Source organism: Lolium perenne, chromosome 5, assembly GCF_019359855.2.
Source record: "Lolium perenne isolate Kyuss_39 chromosome 5, Kyuss_2.0, whole genome shotgun sequence".
Lineage (NCBI taxonomy): Eukaryota > Viridiplantae > Streptophyta > Magnoliopsida > Poales > Poaceae > Lolium > Lolium perenne.
The window spans coordinates 251,088,481-251,106,397 of NC_067248.2; the positions used below are offsets into that span (position 1 = coordinate 251,088,481).

Consider the following 17,917-nt stretch of genomic DNA (forward strand, 5'->3'; position numbering starts at 1 on the left):
CCCGTTATCTGGACCGCTGTTCCGTGCGTGTAGATGCGTACTGTGTGGGCCTCGTCTGACAATATGGTGTGCGGGGAAATGCCTGTAATGGCGAAATACGATGGTGAGTTAATGCAGTGGCGCGTCCAGTACGGAGACGGTCGTTTGGGCTGTTGTTTGAAGTGTACCACTGGTACATGACGATCCATACGTGGAGGACCATGGTCCAGGTAACTGGTGGAGGGTTAATGTAGAGATGTCTCCGTAACGTTCGAGAATAGCCTGGCCCCATCTTCTTCCCCTGTTTCTTCTTCGCCAGCGGCGGCGGGCCGATTCTGAATCATCTGCGGGGGTGTGTGGTTCTGCGTCGACGGCCAGCTCCGTGGGGCACATCCCGCGGCATCATCTCCGTGCGGCGAACTTATTTGTGTTGCGGCGGCGAGCGCATCCCTCCCCTCCCCCCACTGGCGCATCGCCTGACCTTTGTTCCCTCCTTCTAGTGGGCGCCGAGAACTCAACAATACGACGGTCGATTCTATTCCTAGTCAAGGGGAGTGAGGTCGACCTGTGTGAATGGATTTCCCACTGGATCCAGTCAGCAGGTATGGAGTTTTTGTCCCCCATTTTCTGGTTGCAGAGATTGAGTGCATACTTACCTAATTCAGCACTAACAAATAAGGGTTTGAACAATTATACCCGCAGTTTACCAATATATGCAGCGTGCACAGCTGACGCAGCAGTCGTGAGCTTGCACGGGGGCGACTCTGCCAGCAGCAACGCTGGCCCCGCGGCCGCCGGTGCGTCGATGCTGGAGGAACTGATGGATGGGGCTAGTGTGGGCGACGTGGCAAGCCCCATGGGAGGCGCGGACTGCCCGGACTCTGCGCAGTCAACGGGTCTGGACAATCCCCAGTCGGCTGGGTGGACGAAGAGGTAATTAGCCCCCATGGTTTCATTTGTCCCAAAATTGTGCTAGTTTTTGCTCCGCGATAATAATGTAGCTGGCTTTAAGAGTAGACCCTGTCGCATGAATTAGATAGCTGCATACCAAAATTCTCTTTCATAAGCTTACTGATACGGGTTTGCCGACCTGAACATTGTTTGTGCTGAAGTTGTGATCATGCACTAGCTGTTCTATCAGGTGAATGCACATTGCCTCTCAGTTTGTGGTGTGTTTGTGGAGTCTAGGTGGTCAATGTTTTTTAGAGAATTGTAACAACTGTGGGTGTCTTGTATATTTAGGGGGAATGCGGGTAGTTGAAAATCCTGAACATAGGTTTGTATGGACGGTTTGGGTGAGCGAAAGAGATAATTAGCCCCCATCTGTCTCACTTGTCCCCAATTGGTTTTGCTCAGCAAATATGGATGCAGCTGGCTTTCTTAAAGTAGATGCTCTCGCTCGAATTGTATAGGTGCATAGCAAAAATTGTTTTCATATGTTTTAAGTGGCGTTACCCCCGATCTGAAGATTGTGTGTGCTGAAGTGGGTAGTCATTAACTAGCTGTTCTTATCAGATGAATGGACATTGCCTCTCAGATTGTGGTGTGTTTGTGAAAATCGATATTCAGAGAATCGGAACAATTTTTGGAGAAATGCGGTTAGTTGACGATCCTGAACATAGGCATATATGGAAACTTTTTGAATCGGTGTGTTCAGGTATTGTGACTGAATCGTGGTGAGCAACGTAGCTACCTTTTATGTTTGGCTGCTGTCACATTTTTTTTTAGGTACGATGCATGGAAAAGTATGTGACACAATGCATGGGTTAGGTACACCATGTGTTTTTACCAAAATTTGGTCATAAAGATGATTTTGGTAGTCGTGTTCTCTTTACATGTTTCTCTGCCAGTAGCTGCTCCGGTTATGTAAATAGTAGCAGTAAAGAAAGTAGATATGAATGTTTTTTTTTGGACATTTGTTTTGGTATGAAAAAAATCGGGGTGGCAAATTAAACAATTATGTTGTTTTTCTTGCAGGGTCCGTGTCGGGCGCGCACCTCCAGATAGAACACATTGCGCGGCCCGACAGAGTGCGCTGGAAAAATCAGTCAGGTGTTTTGCGGAGAAACTAGGAGACGAGGTCATAGATCCGTGCCTCGGTACAACGTTTGACTCTATAAGTGAGGCATACGATTTCTATAATCTATATTCATGGGAACATGGCTTCGGTATAAGATATGGAAAGAGCCGGTTAAATTCACAGAAGACAAAATGCATGCAGGAGATTGTCTGTGGCTGCTCGGTGAGTTTGTTCACTAAACACTCGGGTGGGGGGGCGGGGGGTGGGGTGTGAAAAATGACATGTCTACGCAGACTGCTATACTGAGTATTTTTTGTTATAAAAGTCGTGGACTAGCGGCTACCACCTAGATTGATGGCTAACAGCCTATTTTTTTTTGTTGACTTAGGGGAAGCCTACTGGTGAAAATACGAGATCTTGCTGATGTGAATGTCCTGCTATGATTCGGCTCCTGAGATCTACCGACAATGGTTGGTACATTACTGAGCATAGGGTGACTCACAACCATGTGCTGACAGAGACGTGTGGTGAGACCGCTTTCTGGCCATCACACAGGCACATCGACATGTTCACCAAGGACCTGGTGAGACAGCTTAGGGACAACAACATTAACCTTGGTAAGGTGTACAGCATAATCGGGAGTTTTTTTGGAAGTGTGGACAACCTACCGTTCACGAAGAGGTCTTTGCGAAATTTGTGTGGCCAAATAAGCAGGGAGGAGGCAGATGACGATGTCAGGAAAACAATTGAAGTCTTCGACCAGATAGGTGCAAAGGACCCAGATTTTGTTTTCAGAGTTCAAGCTGACTCTGACACCAGGATCAAGAACTTGATGTGGACAACGGGTTCTGGCCGACTGAATTACAAGTATTTTGGGGACGTCGTTACCTTTGACACGACCTACAAGACCAACTTGTATGACATGCCATTCGGTTTGTTCGTTGGGGTCAACAATCATTTCCAGAGCATTATCCTAGCCGGTGTTATGGTGAGAGATGAGCAAGCAGCTAGTTTTGAATGGGTGTTCTCAGAGTTTGTCCGCATGATGGGAGGTGTTGCACCGAAAACAATACTGACAGGTTAGTTCCTTTTTTTCCCGTTGTGTTATGATGCCTCCCATTTTGTTCGCAGGTGACTAAAATTATGGAACAATTTTTTTTGTTTCTTTTCAGATCAATGCCGCGCGATGGAGGTAGCCATACAGAAAGTCTTGCCGGGCACAGCGCACCGTTGGTGCAAGTGGCATGTGCTGAAGAAAGCGAAGGAGTCGCTTGGTCCGTTATTCACTAGGCGGCATGCTTTTCGAGCTGAATTCAACAAAGTGGTAAATCACATGTTGACGATAGATGAGTTTGAGGATGCATGGGATGTGTTACTTGAGAAGTACCACCTTAGAGAGCATGCATACATGACACAGTTGTATGAGGTGCGACAGAAATGGGCCAAGCCTTATTTTAAGGGTATTTTCTGTGCAAAGATGACTAGTACTCAAAGGAGTGAGAGTGCGAACAGTATGCTGAAGAAGTATATACCCAAGGGGTGTTCCATGCACATGTTTGTGCGGCAGTACATGCGTCTGCTATATGACCGAGAATCAGATGAGAACTACCAGGAGAAGCGAACAAAAGTTGTAAGTACTTTTTTTTCCTTGCGTGTGAAGTGGTGTCCTGTCATTTCATCTATAGAGGTGTTATTCTGTATGGTGGTGGTTCCGAACATTTTTTTTTGTTTGTTTTGGTTGCAGAGTGGGGCGGTTGTGCGATACAACTTCACAATCGAGAGACATGCCAGTAAAATATATACAATGTCAATGTTTGAGCAATTTGGGAAGATGATATTTGAAGCATGTGCGTACAGGGTAGAGGAGGTGGAAAAAAACAAGTTGTACAGAACAACTCACACAGACGCGGCCCGGCGGGAGAAGTGGAGCAGGGTTGTATTTGTCGTGAAGATGCTGGATGATGGGGCGGAATTCGACTGCGAGTGTGGGATGTTCGCGCACATGGGAATGCTTTGTGGGCATGCTTTGAAGGCAAGCGGTTGTCGGACACAAAAGAATAAATGTTATAGTTTCTGTTTTACACAACTGGTGTGTGGTTCTGAAAAATCTTAATTGGAAAATTCGTGCAGGTGATGGACTATGTTGGAATAACAGAGATACCCATCAAACATGTCATGAAGAGATGGACCAGGGACGCAAGGGATGTGCTGCCGGAGCATCTGCGGCACTACCAGCGTGACCACGCCGCAGGTAAAAATTTCACGAAGCGGCATTCAACTCTGTACATACAGGCAATGGAGCTGGTTAGGCTTGGTGATACAAGCGCCACAGCTTATGAGAAGTTATCCGGTATGTTCAAGGAAATACTAACTGTTATGGCTCCTTTTGAGGAGACTAGGGATGGACTTGGGTTGGAAGACAGGCCCACTGTCAGCGGAAAAGACGGCAAGAGGAAGGGAGACGAATGTTCAGTTGAGGGAAGTGTTTCAGTCTCTGAGCATCTTATGGCTGGGATGACAGCACCGAGTAAGAAGCAGAAAGCTGGGAGGCCAACCAGCAGTCGTGACAGGGCACCGTACGAGGGATGTAGCAAGAGAACAAGGTTTTGCAGCATCTACAAGCGGCCCGGTCACAAAAGAACAACTTGCCCGGACAGGGGTGATGAGCCAAAGCTCCCCAGGAAGTATGGTAGATGCAGTATCTGTGGGGTGGCTGGGCATCGCAAGAGCACCTGCGTGAAGCCACTAGAGCTTTGAGTGTTCGATTTGCGGGTCAGGCGTGGTGGAAACCTAGCATGTGTCTGTATGTGTATCACAAGATTTGTGCTGTGCATGAATTGTTCCTGAATTTGGCTGTTCCTTGTTTAAGTACTGAACTGTATGTTGTCTGTCGACTTGTCAAACTTTGGTTCTCTCTGGCGCTTGGTTTTGGATGGGTGCAGACACCCTGGCATGTCTTGTGGTCATTTTGTTGTAGCATTAACTGTTTTTTCCGTGCCAGGCTTCAGAGCATCGTAAGCTCTGATTATTTTCTGTGGTTGGAAAATATACATGGCTTGCATGCATGTCAGCATGGCACAGCTGGAGGGCATGCAAGCAACGTGGTGTTCAAAATTTGAATCTGATGGGCACATTTGGGGGGTGTACCGGTGCAGCTAGCTCGTGCATATATATGGGTGTGCGGCTGGAGGAGCAAAAAACACACAGTTTGCACAGAAAAACCCATTGCTCGGCTCACACATTTTAGGTTTTTGAAGGAAGGGATGGCACCACCTGAAGCATGGTCAAGCTTGCCTGCCTTGACAAGCGAGTCCGGATCGTCTGCAGTTGCTGCGGGAGGAGTTCAGGTATGTGTTTTTATCAGCTCCCGTTTGCTTCTTCCCCGCATCCTACGATTTGCCTCTGTATTTGTTTCTTTGATTTTGATTTGGCCTCTCGATTCTTATGTCTTGCGGGAAAAAAACAGTACTTGTCGGCATCGAACGGTAGTGTGGTCAACCAGGTGGAAGCACTTGAAGATTTGGCTGTTCCTAACAGGGCAAGACGAATTGCTGGAGTAGACTCCGGAGTTGATACGGAGGTTGACGAGGTACGGCGAGATCCATGCGTATTCTCTTGTTTTGCTAGGCGTATGCTCTTTGGTTTTTTCGGCGTATCACTACAGAAACGCGTGCATGCAGGAGTCCGTGATGGGGGTGCTCAAGTGTTCGAGCCAGACTGGGACTGGAGCAGTTGACCCTGAGCGTGCGGTAAATGGACGGACTAATCTTACTTTTTGTTGCTAATGCTGATATGGTGCACTGTTAGAACACAACACTACTACTTCTCTCCTAGTTGTTAATCCAGTTTTTGTTCTTTGTTGGCCAGATTTGCTTCGCAGAAGTGCAGGCGGTGCATGCGGGAGTAGAAGAAGGTTGGGACGAACATGATCCTTTTGGTGCGACGGAGGAGTTGGTCAACGTGCGTGATGGTCTGGAGGAAGGCGACATGTCCGGAGTGTGGTGCGAGATTGCAGATGATGAAGAAGAAGACGATTCCGTGACCAGCTGTCCAGCTAAGCGACCGCGTCTATAGTGTTGGAGAAGTGCCACGTGTTTGTTAACTATGTACTTATTAGTGGTAGTTAATTAGTGCTGGTGTGATCCGAGTCTATTTCCGTAGGGGAGAGGCCGAGTGGGGCCACGGAACCCCTCCTTCAGTGCTTGCATGCATGTGTATTGCAATATTATATTTTGGGCTCGCGGGGCAACACGCACGCATGTTTAATAATAAACGCCCAGGAGAGGGACGGTCGTTCTGAACATGCTCTCTTCTTGTCAGCTAGCTGTACATCTGCTTGGTCTTTTTGGGTGGATTCACAGTTCCCATGTGGTGCACAGCGCCGGTACATGGTCCCAATTAAAAAGGGCCTTCGTGCTGGACCTGGGTAGAAGCTCAGATGCAATGATAAGCGGGGCGGCTTCTACGCGCGGCGTGGTGAACGATGTGGCGGTCCATCTGGTCCCGGTGGCGTTGCTCCCAACTAGGGTGCACGGAAGTATATTATCGTGTACCGCGAGTGGTTGTCAACTGTGGGCCCAGATGAGTAAGCTGGGCGGTGGGGATCTGCGTGCGTGCAGACCGGTCGTGGGTGGGCCGTTGGATCAAGGAGCGGTCGCGGCGGCGGGAAATCTCCCGCGCTCGACGCCCAAAATGGCAGGTGTAAATGGAACACTCCAGAGGCTCTCTCGATTAAAAAATGAGCTTCGTGCCTGTAGAGTAGGTCCGCTCACTGCGGTAGAAATATCCGCGGTACAAGTGCCCGTAGCAGCTCACAGTGAGAACAGTGCACACATTTACTTCTCAGCTAAGGCAGAAAGGGGGTAGCAGGCTCGAGGTAGCTGGGATCTCGGTTTCCATCGGAGCGGACTTGCCGACGGTGAGTTAATCGGCCTTTCATCGAAGAAACAACCATTCTTTTGCATCTGCATGTTGGTTTTTCGGCGAGCACGTCCGCTTCCGAACAAATCTGTGTAAAAATCTGCTCTAACAACCCTCTCTGTGCATTGTTTGCAGGGCTTGGTCGGCTGTGTCCATGAAACCGGGGCCAGTGGCTGGCCGGAAGGGCGCTCCGCCGCCGGAGCAGGTTGCAGCAGGGGCTTCGGAGCCTACAGGCGGTCCTCCGGTGGTAGCAGAGAAGGCAAAGAGCCCTGCAATCCGCAGCGGCTTCTGCACTTCGGCGATGCTTGGTGTGGGAACGATTTGTTACCCTGTAGTTGCTAGCACGGGCTTAGGTGCGCTGCTAACGTCTAGGATCGTCGGCGGTTTGGACAGGGAGCAATACGCGAATCTGCTGGGCAATCTAGAACCTAGTACCTTGGCTTTTCAGTTCAGGGACGGGGAGATTCGATATCTTGATAAATCTGCTGTAGAAACCGTCCTCGGTGTTGAATCGGGCACTAAGCCTGTCCAAGTTACCACCAGAAGGTCTAGGTCTTCAAGGGTTTCCCTAATCAAGGATGTGCAGGGTTTGTTGGGTATGGAGGTCAACAGTTCGGGCGGCATAGGCATAGATGACCTGAAGAGAGTACTGCTGATTTGCGATCCTGCTGGCATGACATCTGACCAGGTTTCGGCAGCAAAAGTCGCGTTCACTCTCCTAGCTTGCAGCTGCTTCCTTTCTCCGAAGCAATGTGGGCAGAACATTAACCTGCCAGATGAGGTGCTATGCTCCGTGCTGAAACCAGATGAAATAGGCAACTACAACTGGGCTGGGTACATCTTGGACCAGCTGCGCGTAGCGGCGACCAGGTTCCAGGATGACGTCAAGAAGCGCGCGAAGACATACACTCTATCCGGATGCAACCTTTTGCTACAGGTATTCCCCTGCATGGATGCTGTAGTGTTGCCTTTTTTGCACTTGATTGTACTTTTCTCAGATTCGAGTGTAGCTGTCCACAAAAAGGCTTTCACTGACCCCGGTACCTCTGCACTTCTCGTGTTTTCTATTGTACAGATATGGTACCTAGAGTGGATGGATTTTGGAGATGCTAACCTGGTGACTGATCTGGTACCAAAAGTAGCTGCATATAGCTTGGAGAAGATCAAGGAGCTGATCCGTCTCGACGCAGAAGACATGTCGCTGGAGAAGCCTCGGTTAAAGGTATGCACGATTTCAGAAGATTTTCTCTCTTGCTCCTGCCAAGAAAATCAGCAATCAAAGTAAAGACAAAAAAAATGATAGTGTCATATGTTTTGTATGCATGTGCACTTGGGGAGCATACAAAAGCAGATCCATTGAAAATTTCTTCGTTTTAAAAAATGCAGACCAAACCTTTCGATGACATGGGAAGTCTTGCAAGGCGATGGCACCCACTGATCTCTGGTGGCGATCCTACGTCGGCTTGTTCTGAGATCGCTGTAAGACAAAGAACACGAAAAACTTATTTATTCATGTTTGTGGCCACTAAAGTCGCAGATTGTGTTGGTGAAAAATTGACGAATGTTGTTCGGTGCAGGCTACGGGCAAGATCAGGACTCTGATTGAGGAGGAGGTCATCGCTTTGGTGAAAGATGCAGTGGTGAAAGCTGTTTTTGGGCTTAGCCATCCAGGATCTGAAGGAGGTGTCAGCGAAGCCCGCACTGCAGCACAAATTGAAGAGATTTTTGGTGAAGTTGATGCAAGGAAGAGGGAGTTGGAGATTAAATTTATTACTGCTTTGTTTCCTACAGGGCGGCTAGCTGAGGCTCGCAATGAGATATTTGCCAGTATGTTCATATTTGCCTATGCTGCATTGATTCCTTTTTTGTACTTGCAATGTGAGGATTATCTCTTGTGGACCCTGAAAAAAATTGTTTCCTAACTGTACAGGCAAGCAGATACAGCGTGTGGACAAACCATCGTCCAGTTCAAAGGGTCGCCGGCAGAAAGGTAATGGAATAAAAAAAGGATTGTAATCAGTCATAAAAATTGCAGCTTGAGCGCTTATATAACAGAGGTGTGTATTAAGTGTTCCCTTTTTTGTGTGGTTTGTGCTGCAGTACTAAAGAGGAAGTCCATCGCAGCCATGATATCTGCTGGGGTTGCGGGCGGCGCAAGTACTAGTGTTGCATTGGGTGGAGAGGGTGCAAGTAAACTGGGAAAATCATCTGCAGTGCCCAAGCGCACGGTTACTATAGCCGAAGCATTTAAATGGGCGACCTTGGGTAAACAAAGGTCTGCTGTAGCTGTAGAAAAGCAATACACGAAAAAGCAGTATGCTCAAATTTTACAGCAGCTAGCGGGCGATGCAGGTAGGTATCTTTTGGTGTCGTGCATTTTAGCACTTGTTGGATGCCTATCTTAAAATTTATGTTCTGATTGTTACACATTTTCCACCGTGATACAATGTGCAGTGGATGATCAGGGTGTTGTTATTGCCGGGGTTGAAACTGGTATACATCTTACTTGCTTTCAGTGCTCAGTGTATCTGAGTCTGTGGGTCAACAATTAATGTGAATTTGCAGTACATCTGCCAAGTGAGCTCACCGGTGACATTTATGCAGGCGCAGATGAAGAGCAGGGGTTGGCGACAGGCGCAACACCACACGTTTCAGCAGTAGTTGGTCCAGGCGTGTCCGGTGTTATGGATGTTGCAGGTACACCATTTTTGTGGCTCTGTTCACTCCCTTTTTGGGAAGACCAGTTTACTTGTCGGGCATGTAAACAACTTAATTTGCGTTTCACCATGTGACCAAAAGTTCCAAATTTGTTTCCTTGTATGCCGTACCGGATTCAACTATTTTTCCATGTCTAACAAAACAGGCATGATTTGCAGATATGTGTGCTAATGCCGGAGGTTCTGAGCATGGTGCGGTAGAGGCAGTGGTGCCTGTTGATGCTGGGGATAAGCATGCAGCTGGTGGCGGTGAGGCCATCGTCGCAAGAGATGTGATAAAACCGGCATGTAGCCGCAGGAAGAGGAAGAACCTAGCCCTCCCGGTGACTGTTGAAAAGAGAGTTCACTTCTCAGACAAAGTATCGATCATCGAAGGTACCGCTCTGGGACTTACATTGGACAGTGGCGCCGTGTAAATTTTGTCTGTACATGTGCTCGAAACATTGATGTTTTTGTTTTTTCGGGAGAAATAAATTTTTCAAATGGTAGTTTTAGAATTAGTGTGAATTTGCAGTAGATCTGCCAAGTGAGCTAACCGGTGACATTTATGCAGGCGCAGATGAAGAGCAGGGGTTGGCAACAGGCGCAACACCACACGTTTCAGCAGCGGTTGGGCCAGGCGTGTCCGGTGTTATGGACGTTGCAGGTACACCATTTTTGTGGCTCTATTCACTCCCTTTTGGGAAGACCAGTTGACTTTGTCGGGCATGTAAACAACTTAATTTGCGTTTCACCATATGCATGGCAGCGGTAGCGGGGGCGATGTGTGATTCTAATGCTGTAATCAATGAGTGTGTGAATGCTGGCGTTGGCGGATCTATAGAAATACCCGGGGAGGCTGCGGTTGCAGGTAATGTAGTGACCAAAAGTTCCAAATTTGTTTCCTTGTGTGCCGTACCGGCTTCAACTATTTTATCCGTGTCTAACAAAACAGGCATGATTTTGCAGATATGTGTGCTAATGCCGGAGGTTCTGAGCATGGTGCGGTAGAGGCAGTGGTGCCTGTTGATGCTGGGGATAAGCATGCAGCTGGTGGCGGTGAGGCCATCGTCGCAAGGGATGTGATAAAACCGGCTTGTAGCCGCGAGAAGAGGAAGAACCTAGCCCTCCCGGTGACTGTTGAAAAGAGAGTTCACTTCTCAGACAAAGTATCGATCATCGAAGGTACCGCTTCTGGGACTTACATTGGACAGTGGCGCCATGTAAATTTTGTCTGTACATGTGCTCGAAACATTGTTGTTTTGTTTTTCGGGAGAAATAAAATTTTCAAATGGTAGGTTTAGAATTCAACGTAGTTGCCAGATAAAGTTCAGAGCAAGCGGATACTAATTCGGTACAGGGTAACTTACATGTTGCAGCTGGTCCCTGGTAGAACATCTGTAGTTGCATCTACAGTTCTATGAATTGTTGCTATTTGTGCAAATTGTTTGCATTCATCTTTTTGCTGCATGAAGACCTAAGTATTATACTTGCATTTGTGATGTAGGCAAGAAAGCTGGTGCATCAGATATGGATGTGCAGCTCCATGGGCGATCAACTGCCCCTGCATCAGGTATGGTTTAATTTGAATTATATGCATGGTAAGCTGCATATATATGAAAAATGGTAATGCTGTAACTAACATGGTGGCGCGTGTGTGGGCATTGTGTAGGAAATGCGAGTAAGAGTAAAATGGTTTCCGGGTCGGCGATGGGAAGTGGTAGCAAGTCTCTTGCAAGAGCTGCGGCGAAATCTCGTAAGAGGGCTGCATGTAACATTCGTGCTCGCGGTCCACCAAGCCCAACAGATCGTACCGTGGGAGTGCTTGCTGGTAAGTGAGGTTGCTGGTCACACTTTAGTTGTTTGAGAGCCGTGTTAATGAAAAAAAATATTTTGGGTTACACAATTTGACCGTTTTGTCTGCCAACTTGTTGCTGCGTGCAGGGTTGAATAGTGTTAAAGCTAAACGGAAGGATGAAAGTAACTATGTGGTCGAACAGCCTGTAAGAAGTGCTGCTGCAAATGCCCCTGCAGGTACTGCTGTCGGGTATAACACCACCGTGAAGAAACATAAAGGTTTTGGGGGCTCGTAATTAAAACTGCATTTATTTTAGTTTTGTCATGAGACTTTTTGAAAATTGCATTCCCCAAAAAGAAGGTTGCCTGACTATCTGGGCCGGTTGCGGTCGTGAAGTAGGTAACCAGGCTGGTGATAACGCGGCTACCGCGACAGCGAGCGGTCTTAGGAGTAAGCCTCTGCAAAGGGCTGCAGCAAGTCCATCAGGGCGTACCGTTGGCGTGCTTGCGGGTAAGATTGTTTTTTTTGTGACCCGCCGTTGGAATGATGCTTAAAACTGGGTTTGTTAATACAAAAAAAAGTATTTCCTGTAGGTATCAAGAGTGTTAAATCCAATATGAAGGACAGGATTGTGACAGCTGATCTGCTATACATGAAGCATCCAGTGAAGCGTGCTAAGGTTGAAGGTGGTAGAAGATTCCCTGCTGACATAGGGCTTCATCATGAGGAACCTCATGTTTTTGCTGTGCTCTGTTTCAATGATAAAGTGAAGGACTGTGAAGGTTATGAGCTTGAAAGGTAAGTTATCGACCTTTCATTTGTTCAGTGGTATCATGTGTGTGAAGACTAAGTGCATCTGTTAAATTGTTTGGACAACAGAGAGTGGTTCGTCCACATGCATCCGTATGGCGTAGCCATGACTGGGTCTGAATTGATGAATCAACTGGGGCCAGACGGGGAGATTGACAAAGAAGGGTGGGCAGTAATTTGGAGGCTGCTAAGACACCTCGATGCAAAACTGTTCAGAGGAGCGTTCGCGCGTTGGAGACATGTATTTGAGCCACGGTTTGCTGTAAGTATGTACATTTGAAGAAAGGAAACAAAATTGGTTGATCCAACGGCGCTAAGTTTAGCAAACAAATTATTCATGCAGGAGGAACTTCTCTGTAAAGAGCATGGAGATGAACTGAACTTTGCGTACCTGGGAACCATGATGGCGGAGGACCATGTGGGGTACAACCTATCTAATGTTAATAAGGTCTGTACAATGAATCTGGCTATTTTGAAAAGCGTCAAATCAATACTCCTGGTTTTTAGCATTGTCTAACCAAGATGAAAATTTGTGTTTTGTGAAGCTGATGCTAACTCACTACTCCTATGATGGTTGGGCACTCTATGTTGTGGATGTGGAAGCAAAGAAGGTGTTGGTTATGGACCCTGCTGAAACATCTGAACTACCTGAAGAAATGATGGTGAAGCACGAGGCTGCGGCAAAAAAGATAGTTGCAAATCTGTGCAAGGCCATTGAGGTGTGCATCCCTGGATGGGAGGTCTCAGAATCCGGGTGGAATTACTTTTACAATTGGTCGATGCATCCCAGCTGTGAGAGGTAAAAAGTTGTGTGGCGAAACTATGTTATGCAGTGGTGGGTGTTCGTTGTCCTGACAGCAGGCTGATTGTAACTCATTGCAGGGAGAAAAGTGGGCTGTACATCATGCACTACATCAGGGAGTTCGACGGTGTGAGGCTCCGGAATGATATTAGCGAGGTATGGCTTACAGGGAAAATGATGATATGTGCCTCTTTTATTTGCCCTATTTTGTTACGATGAACAATTTGCTGATTTCGAATGCGGTGATGAACCAAAAAATACAGAGCCAGCTGGAGTACATGCGCATGAGCCTGTTCTATGGCATCATGAAGATGACTGCAAACCGGGGTGATCGCCCAAGCTTCATGAAGGACATTCGTGGATAAATGAAGTGTTCGGGCATCCTAGGGTTCCTGGTGTGTTGTAGGATCCTTTTGAGTCGGTGTTGTCAGCGCAAAAGTTGTGATGTGTCAGTCACAATTTGCTTGCCACCAAAAGTGTCATGTCCTTCTGTTAATTGTCGTAATGCCAGAACCATATATGTGCGGCATTCTTAGTAAAAGGGAACATGTAGTGTTATGGAGTTTGGATTTGCCAAAGTGGACGCATTAGGCATCCGCTTTGGCAATGTTTTGGTATGGGCATGCATGGCATGTTGTTGGTGCGCATAAGTGCATGTCATGGTCCATAGAAACTGTTCCACTATGTTGCTGTGGTAAGTAAGAAAATGTTTCACCTGGTGAATTAGTTTGCTTCAATGCGTCTGGTGTTGTTGCAACTCTCTTACTGCCGAGTTGGGCATGACTTGCAAAATTGGGAAAAGTGCAGTGTGACGTGCGGTACAGGGATATCCATTGGTAATAAGATTTGTGATTTTGATGGACTTTCGTGTATGGTGGACTCATGTCGAAGAAAATAACACGAAGGATAGTACTCCCCGAACAAGATTATTGTTTGTGACATTTCCCCTGTGAAAAGTGTAGTTTGTGACATTACGGCTGGATTTGGGGGTAGCGGGTAGGCACGGTGCATCTTAGTTCGTGCGGTAATATTACGATGTGTGGCTGAAGGGCGGTGGCATGAGCAACTTGTCATGGAGAAACTCGGGGAAAAATGGAATAAAACAAAAATAGTCAGTGAGCTAAACAGACCATAGTTTGCTCGTGGAAATTCATGCAGGTACATATCCAGATGGAGACAGCCAAACTGAGGAAGTCTTATAGCTTCCCTAACTAACATTATGGTACGGTACATTGCGGTGGTTTATGTAATAGATAACTAGGAGATCTTCAGCGAGGAGTTCCTTTGTGGAAATGTTGCTCCAGCGGTGGTCATGTGGCTAGACACTGTCTTCCATGGATTCTGGGGGGGCAAGGAGGTTCCAAACAATGTCGCTGCCGACAGTGGAGTTGTTTCCCCTTAGCTTTGTGACCTCGTATAAAGCTGTGGACCTAGCTTTTGCTAGGTTACTCTGTGAAAAGGAAAAACCCGCCGTGGGTGAGTGTGTTTTTTTGCAGACATGGCGGACAGAAGAATAATCACTTATGGGGTCAGCATTACTAACCTTCGTTAGTGGCGCTTTCATGCTGTTCCCGTCGTAATATCGCAGCATGTGTAGAATGCATATTCCGGATTCCTCCCTTTACATTGCAAAAAAAAGATTGCCTTGTGTTACTGATGGGATTGGTAAATATTTGTGATGACTATACTCATAGAGCATGTACATTACCTTGTGAACTTTGTGTCGAATACCAGAGGGAACTTGGTCGTCCATTTTTCTTTCGACACTGGCCAACCGGTGAAAAATTCAGACAGGCACATGAACAATACATCATGGAGCCGTGAGGAAATAAGTTCGTGCCGCTCCCTTTTGATTTGACTGTATCCGTAGGTGCCACACCTTGGGTCTAGAACATGGATCATCCTGGTTATCATGTCCCACATGTATAGTGTCAACCCTTCTTCAAGTATCACAGGTACATAAAACTGTTAGATATTTGAAAAAATCATCAATGATGTGGCCGGGGGGGGGGGGGGGAAAGAGTTCTGGTGCTTATAATTGATGAGAAGGAAATGTCATACCATCTGGCATGCTTCCAGTGGATACGGTATGTCATCTGAAACGAATTGTTTCTGAATGTGGAGAAGGTTCAAAACATCCACCTCAGCCAACGCCAGTGTCTGTTCGCAGCGTGAGAGGGAGTTTTGAAAAAATGGGATGAGTTGCACCATGCGAGTGTTCATAAAAAAAAGGTATGTGTAGTGATGTAAAAAAATTACCGAGAAATCAGGCTGCATAACGTGTTTGTAGTTCATGTATGGGCATTCACGGTTGCATTCCCTATCAATCTGTGACCAACGCCTAATGAGTGCAGTTCCAAGTTCATGGTCGAGCGGAAACTCGCCAACTAGTTGCTTCCTGATAGTTATTCCATTGACCCGAGCTAGGCGGGGAGTACTGTGATCAATCCAGGGCTGTCAAACATAAAAAAGGAGCACCAATTAACTGAAGAAACAACGATATAAATATTCTGGTTTGCGGTTGGTCATGTGTTGCTGTACCTTTCAAGTTCAGCCGCTGGCATTGTTCGTAAGTGGGCCTGTAGCTTCTCCCCAACAGAGCATGATGTCGGCATCGGTGGTGGGCACCCCTTCATCCATGGGGTTGTTGCATAACTGCGGGATGTAATGTATTTGCGTTTTGGTAGGGCGTGCATGGTCGATCCAAAAATTGGGGTGGCTTCGGTAGATTTGTCAGCGGCGTAGGTTTCTTGGATCTGGTGAACGAGTTTCAAGGAGTGTTCCTTGAGCTTCATGCAAATAGCCTGTGCTCGCTGTTCAGACGAACGGGCAACAAGTTGGCGAGGTCTCAACATCTTTTGTGATTCCGTTGGCGGTGATTCAGGAATTTTGCGCTTGGACGTGCTTGAAGAAGTACGTGCAGCGCTCTCCCCTGGAACAGTTGAAAAAAGATGATTTAACGATGGTTAATATCATGTGATAAAACCTACTGTGCTATGTGGTGATTAATTGAGATTTAGTAACCTTCGCAATCGGACAAGTCAAGCCTCTGCCCTGTGATCTTGACATTCGGTGGGGTTTTATATGGATCCTCTGCAACAGAAAGAGATATGTTTTAGGAATTGATTCGAAGACGTGAAAAAAGCTGGCACAAATAATCAGTACGGGCAAACTGAAAAAAAAAATAGAAAAAAGAAAAGATGATTATTGATACCATGGTTGCTGTTGCGAGGTTTTAGCATGCAGTCGGAGAAGCCCCGCGCCTTGCAGCAAATGCATCTGGCGCTGAGCGTTTCAAAAACTTTGTCAACAAACTTGAACATATCGAGCTGCATACTCTGCCTCGCATTGTTTAGGTGTGAGATCGATCTTGCATTTTGTTCCTTGAATATAATGGCGAGTGGGTCTCCGGCCTAAGCAAATAAGTTAGTGTGAATTTTAGGAAGGTGTCTTTGCGTATAAGCGTCGGCACTCTGGTGTGGCAGTGGGGAAAGGTTGGTATGAGACTTACGATATCGGGGTACTGGGTTCTTATATAGTTGTAGAAGTCATTGGCTCCGAGTAATCGTGAAAATGGTGTCGAAGGCTGTGGTTGCAGTACAGCTGACAGTCCCTGGCGGAGAACGGGTGCAGTAGTGTGCTCCTGACCAGACGGTGAGTCCGGACGCGCTGTGCCATCTGCATTCCATGTGGGAAGCTGTGGCTCGTGTCCAACATCGTCCGGGTCTGGGAAGTTTGATCTTGTGTAGCAGACGCACGATGCATGCCTCAACTGGAAAAAAATTAATCGGTGAAAGTTAATTAGTGCTGGCTCACTGATTTGTTTTTTGTTTTTGCGATATGCGGTTAGTCCCGAATAAGAATTTACTTACTGGAGCAGCTGCATATGACGGCGGTCCCTTCCCTATATCTGATGCCATGGTGGTCATTGTTCGTAGTTTCGAATGATCAAAAGCAGTGATCCGCGGGAGGACATCATGCTTAGTCGTGAACAGACCAAGGTCAAGGTTGTCCAACATAAAAATCTGTGGGAGTGAGTAGGAAAATTGTAGGCGTCAGCATGTATGAACAAATGAAAAAATGCAGATATTTTGCAATAGTATTTGTTTCAGATATATATATAACCTGAAGGAATAAATGGCATCCAAACATGTTGATGGTGGTGCTGTCAGTCTTGATGTCTTTCTGAAATTTTGCCACACCATCAAGCAGGGCTTGCATTGCGTACTCACACCAATTGAACTGTGTGATATTCTCAGTGCTTGCGACTGCACCCCAGAAATCGATTGTGCAGTAATCGTATTTTGTGGAAGGAGCTAGCAGATGTCCCATTACAAAGATGACAAATGCAATCTGAAAACAATCCTTTTCAAGCTTCCTTGACTCTTCCTTTATGTCCCTCATGAGAAATTCCTGTGCTGCTCTCAAGCTGTGTGATCCAGCCATGTTCATGCCTAGCGTGTTCTTTATGAAATCAATGGATTCCACCGCAATGGTGCCGTCCCTGCCTTTGACGTCCCGGTTGCCAAATGGTATGCCAAACACCTTGTGCATGTCTTCAGCCCAGAACTTGAGTACTTTCTTTTCGTTGATGCAAATCTGACGGCGATGGACTATTACCTTTGACATTAGCCAGGAGCTAAACTTGAGACTGATCTTATGTATCATGGGTATCTTGAGGATGCCGCCGAAACCAATTTCTTCGACCAGCCACCGCTTGAATTCGGTGAAACTTTCAGTGATTTCGACTACATGCTTGACAGAAATCCTGGAGGTGAATTGCCTGTCTCGGTCCTCTGCTCTGCCCTTGTTGGCACCACTTAGGGTGTGGTCCGTGTGGGCTTCCGATTCCTCTGACATAACCTGCATGGCATGTATTTAGGATAAATCAA

The 17,917-nt window shown here is 46.9% G+C and overlaps 2 protein-coding genes across 3 annotated transcripts; both read left to right on the forward strand.

Annotated features, from left to right (window-relative positions):
- The first annotated feature begins 244 nt into the window (after nt 1-244).
- On the forward strand, nt 245-4,915 carry LOC127302683 (protein FAR1-RELATED SEQUENCE 5-like). 2 transcript variants are annotated; one of them, XM_051333226.2, is made up of 8 exons: nt 245-581; nt 682-912; nt 1,957-2,221; nt 2,388-3,078; nt 3,172-3,629; nt 3,744-4,031; nt 4,130-4,250; nt 4,399-4,658. In XM_051333226.2, the coding sequence occupies exons 4-8, from the start codon at nt 2,439-2,441 to the stop codon at nt 4,515-4,517; spliced, it is 1,626 nt and encodes a 541-aa protein (XP_051189186.1). In that variant the 5' UTR covers nt 245-581; nt 682-912; nt 1,957-2,221; nt 2,388-2,438; the 3' UTR covers nt 4,518-4,658. The 2 variants fall into 2 exon arrangements, with proteins under 2 accessions (XP_051189186.1, XP_051189185.1); XM_051333225.2 differs by having other exon boundaries at nt 4,130-4,915.
- Nucleotides 4,916-5,041: 126 nt separating this feature from the next.
- Nucleotides 5,042-6,287, forward strand: LOC127302684 (uncharacterized). Its single transcript, XM_051333227.1, has 4 exons — nt 5,042-5,346; nt 5,466-5,588; nt 5,680-5,748; nt 5,867-6,287. Exons 1-4 carry the CDS (start codon nt 5,263-5,265, stop codon nt 6,071-6,073), a joined length of 483 nt encoding a protein of 160 aa, XP_051189187.1. The 5' UTR covers nt 5,042-5,262; the 3' UTR covers nt 6,074-6,287.
- The last annotated feature ends 11,630 nt before the right edge of the window (nt 6,288-17,917 follow it).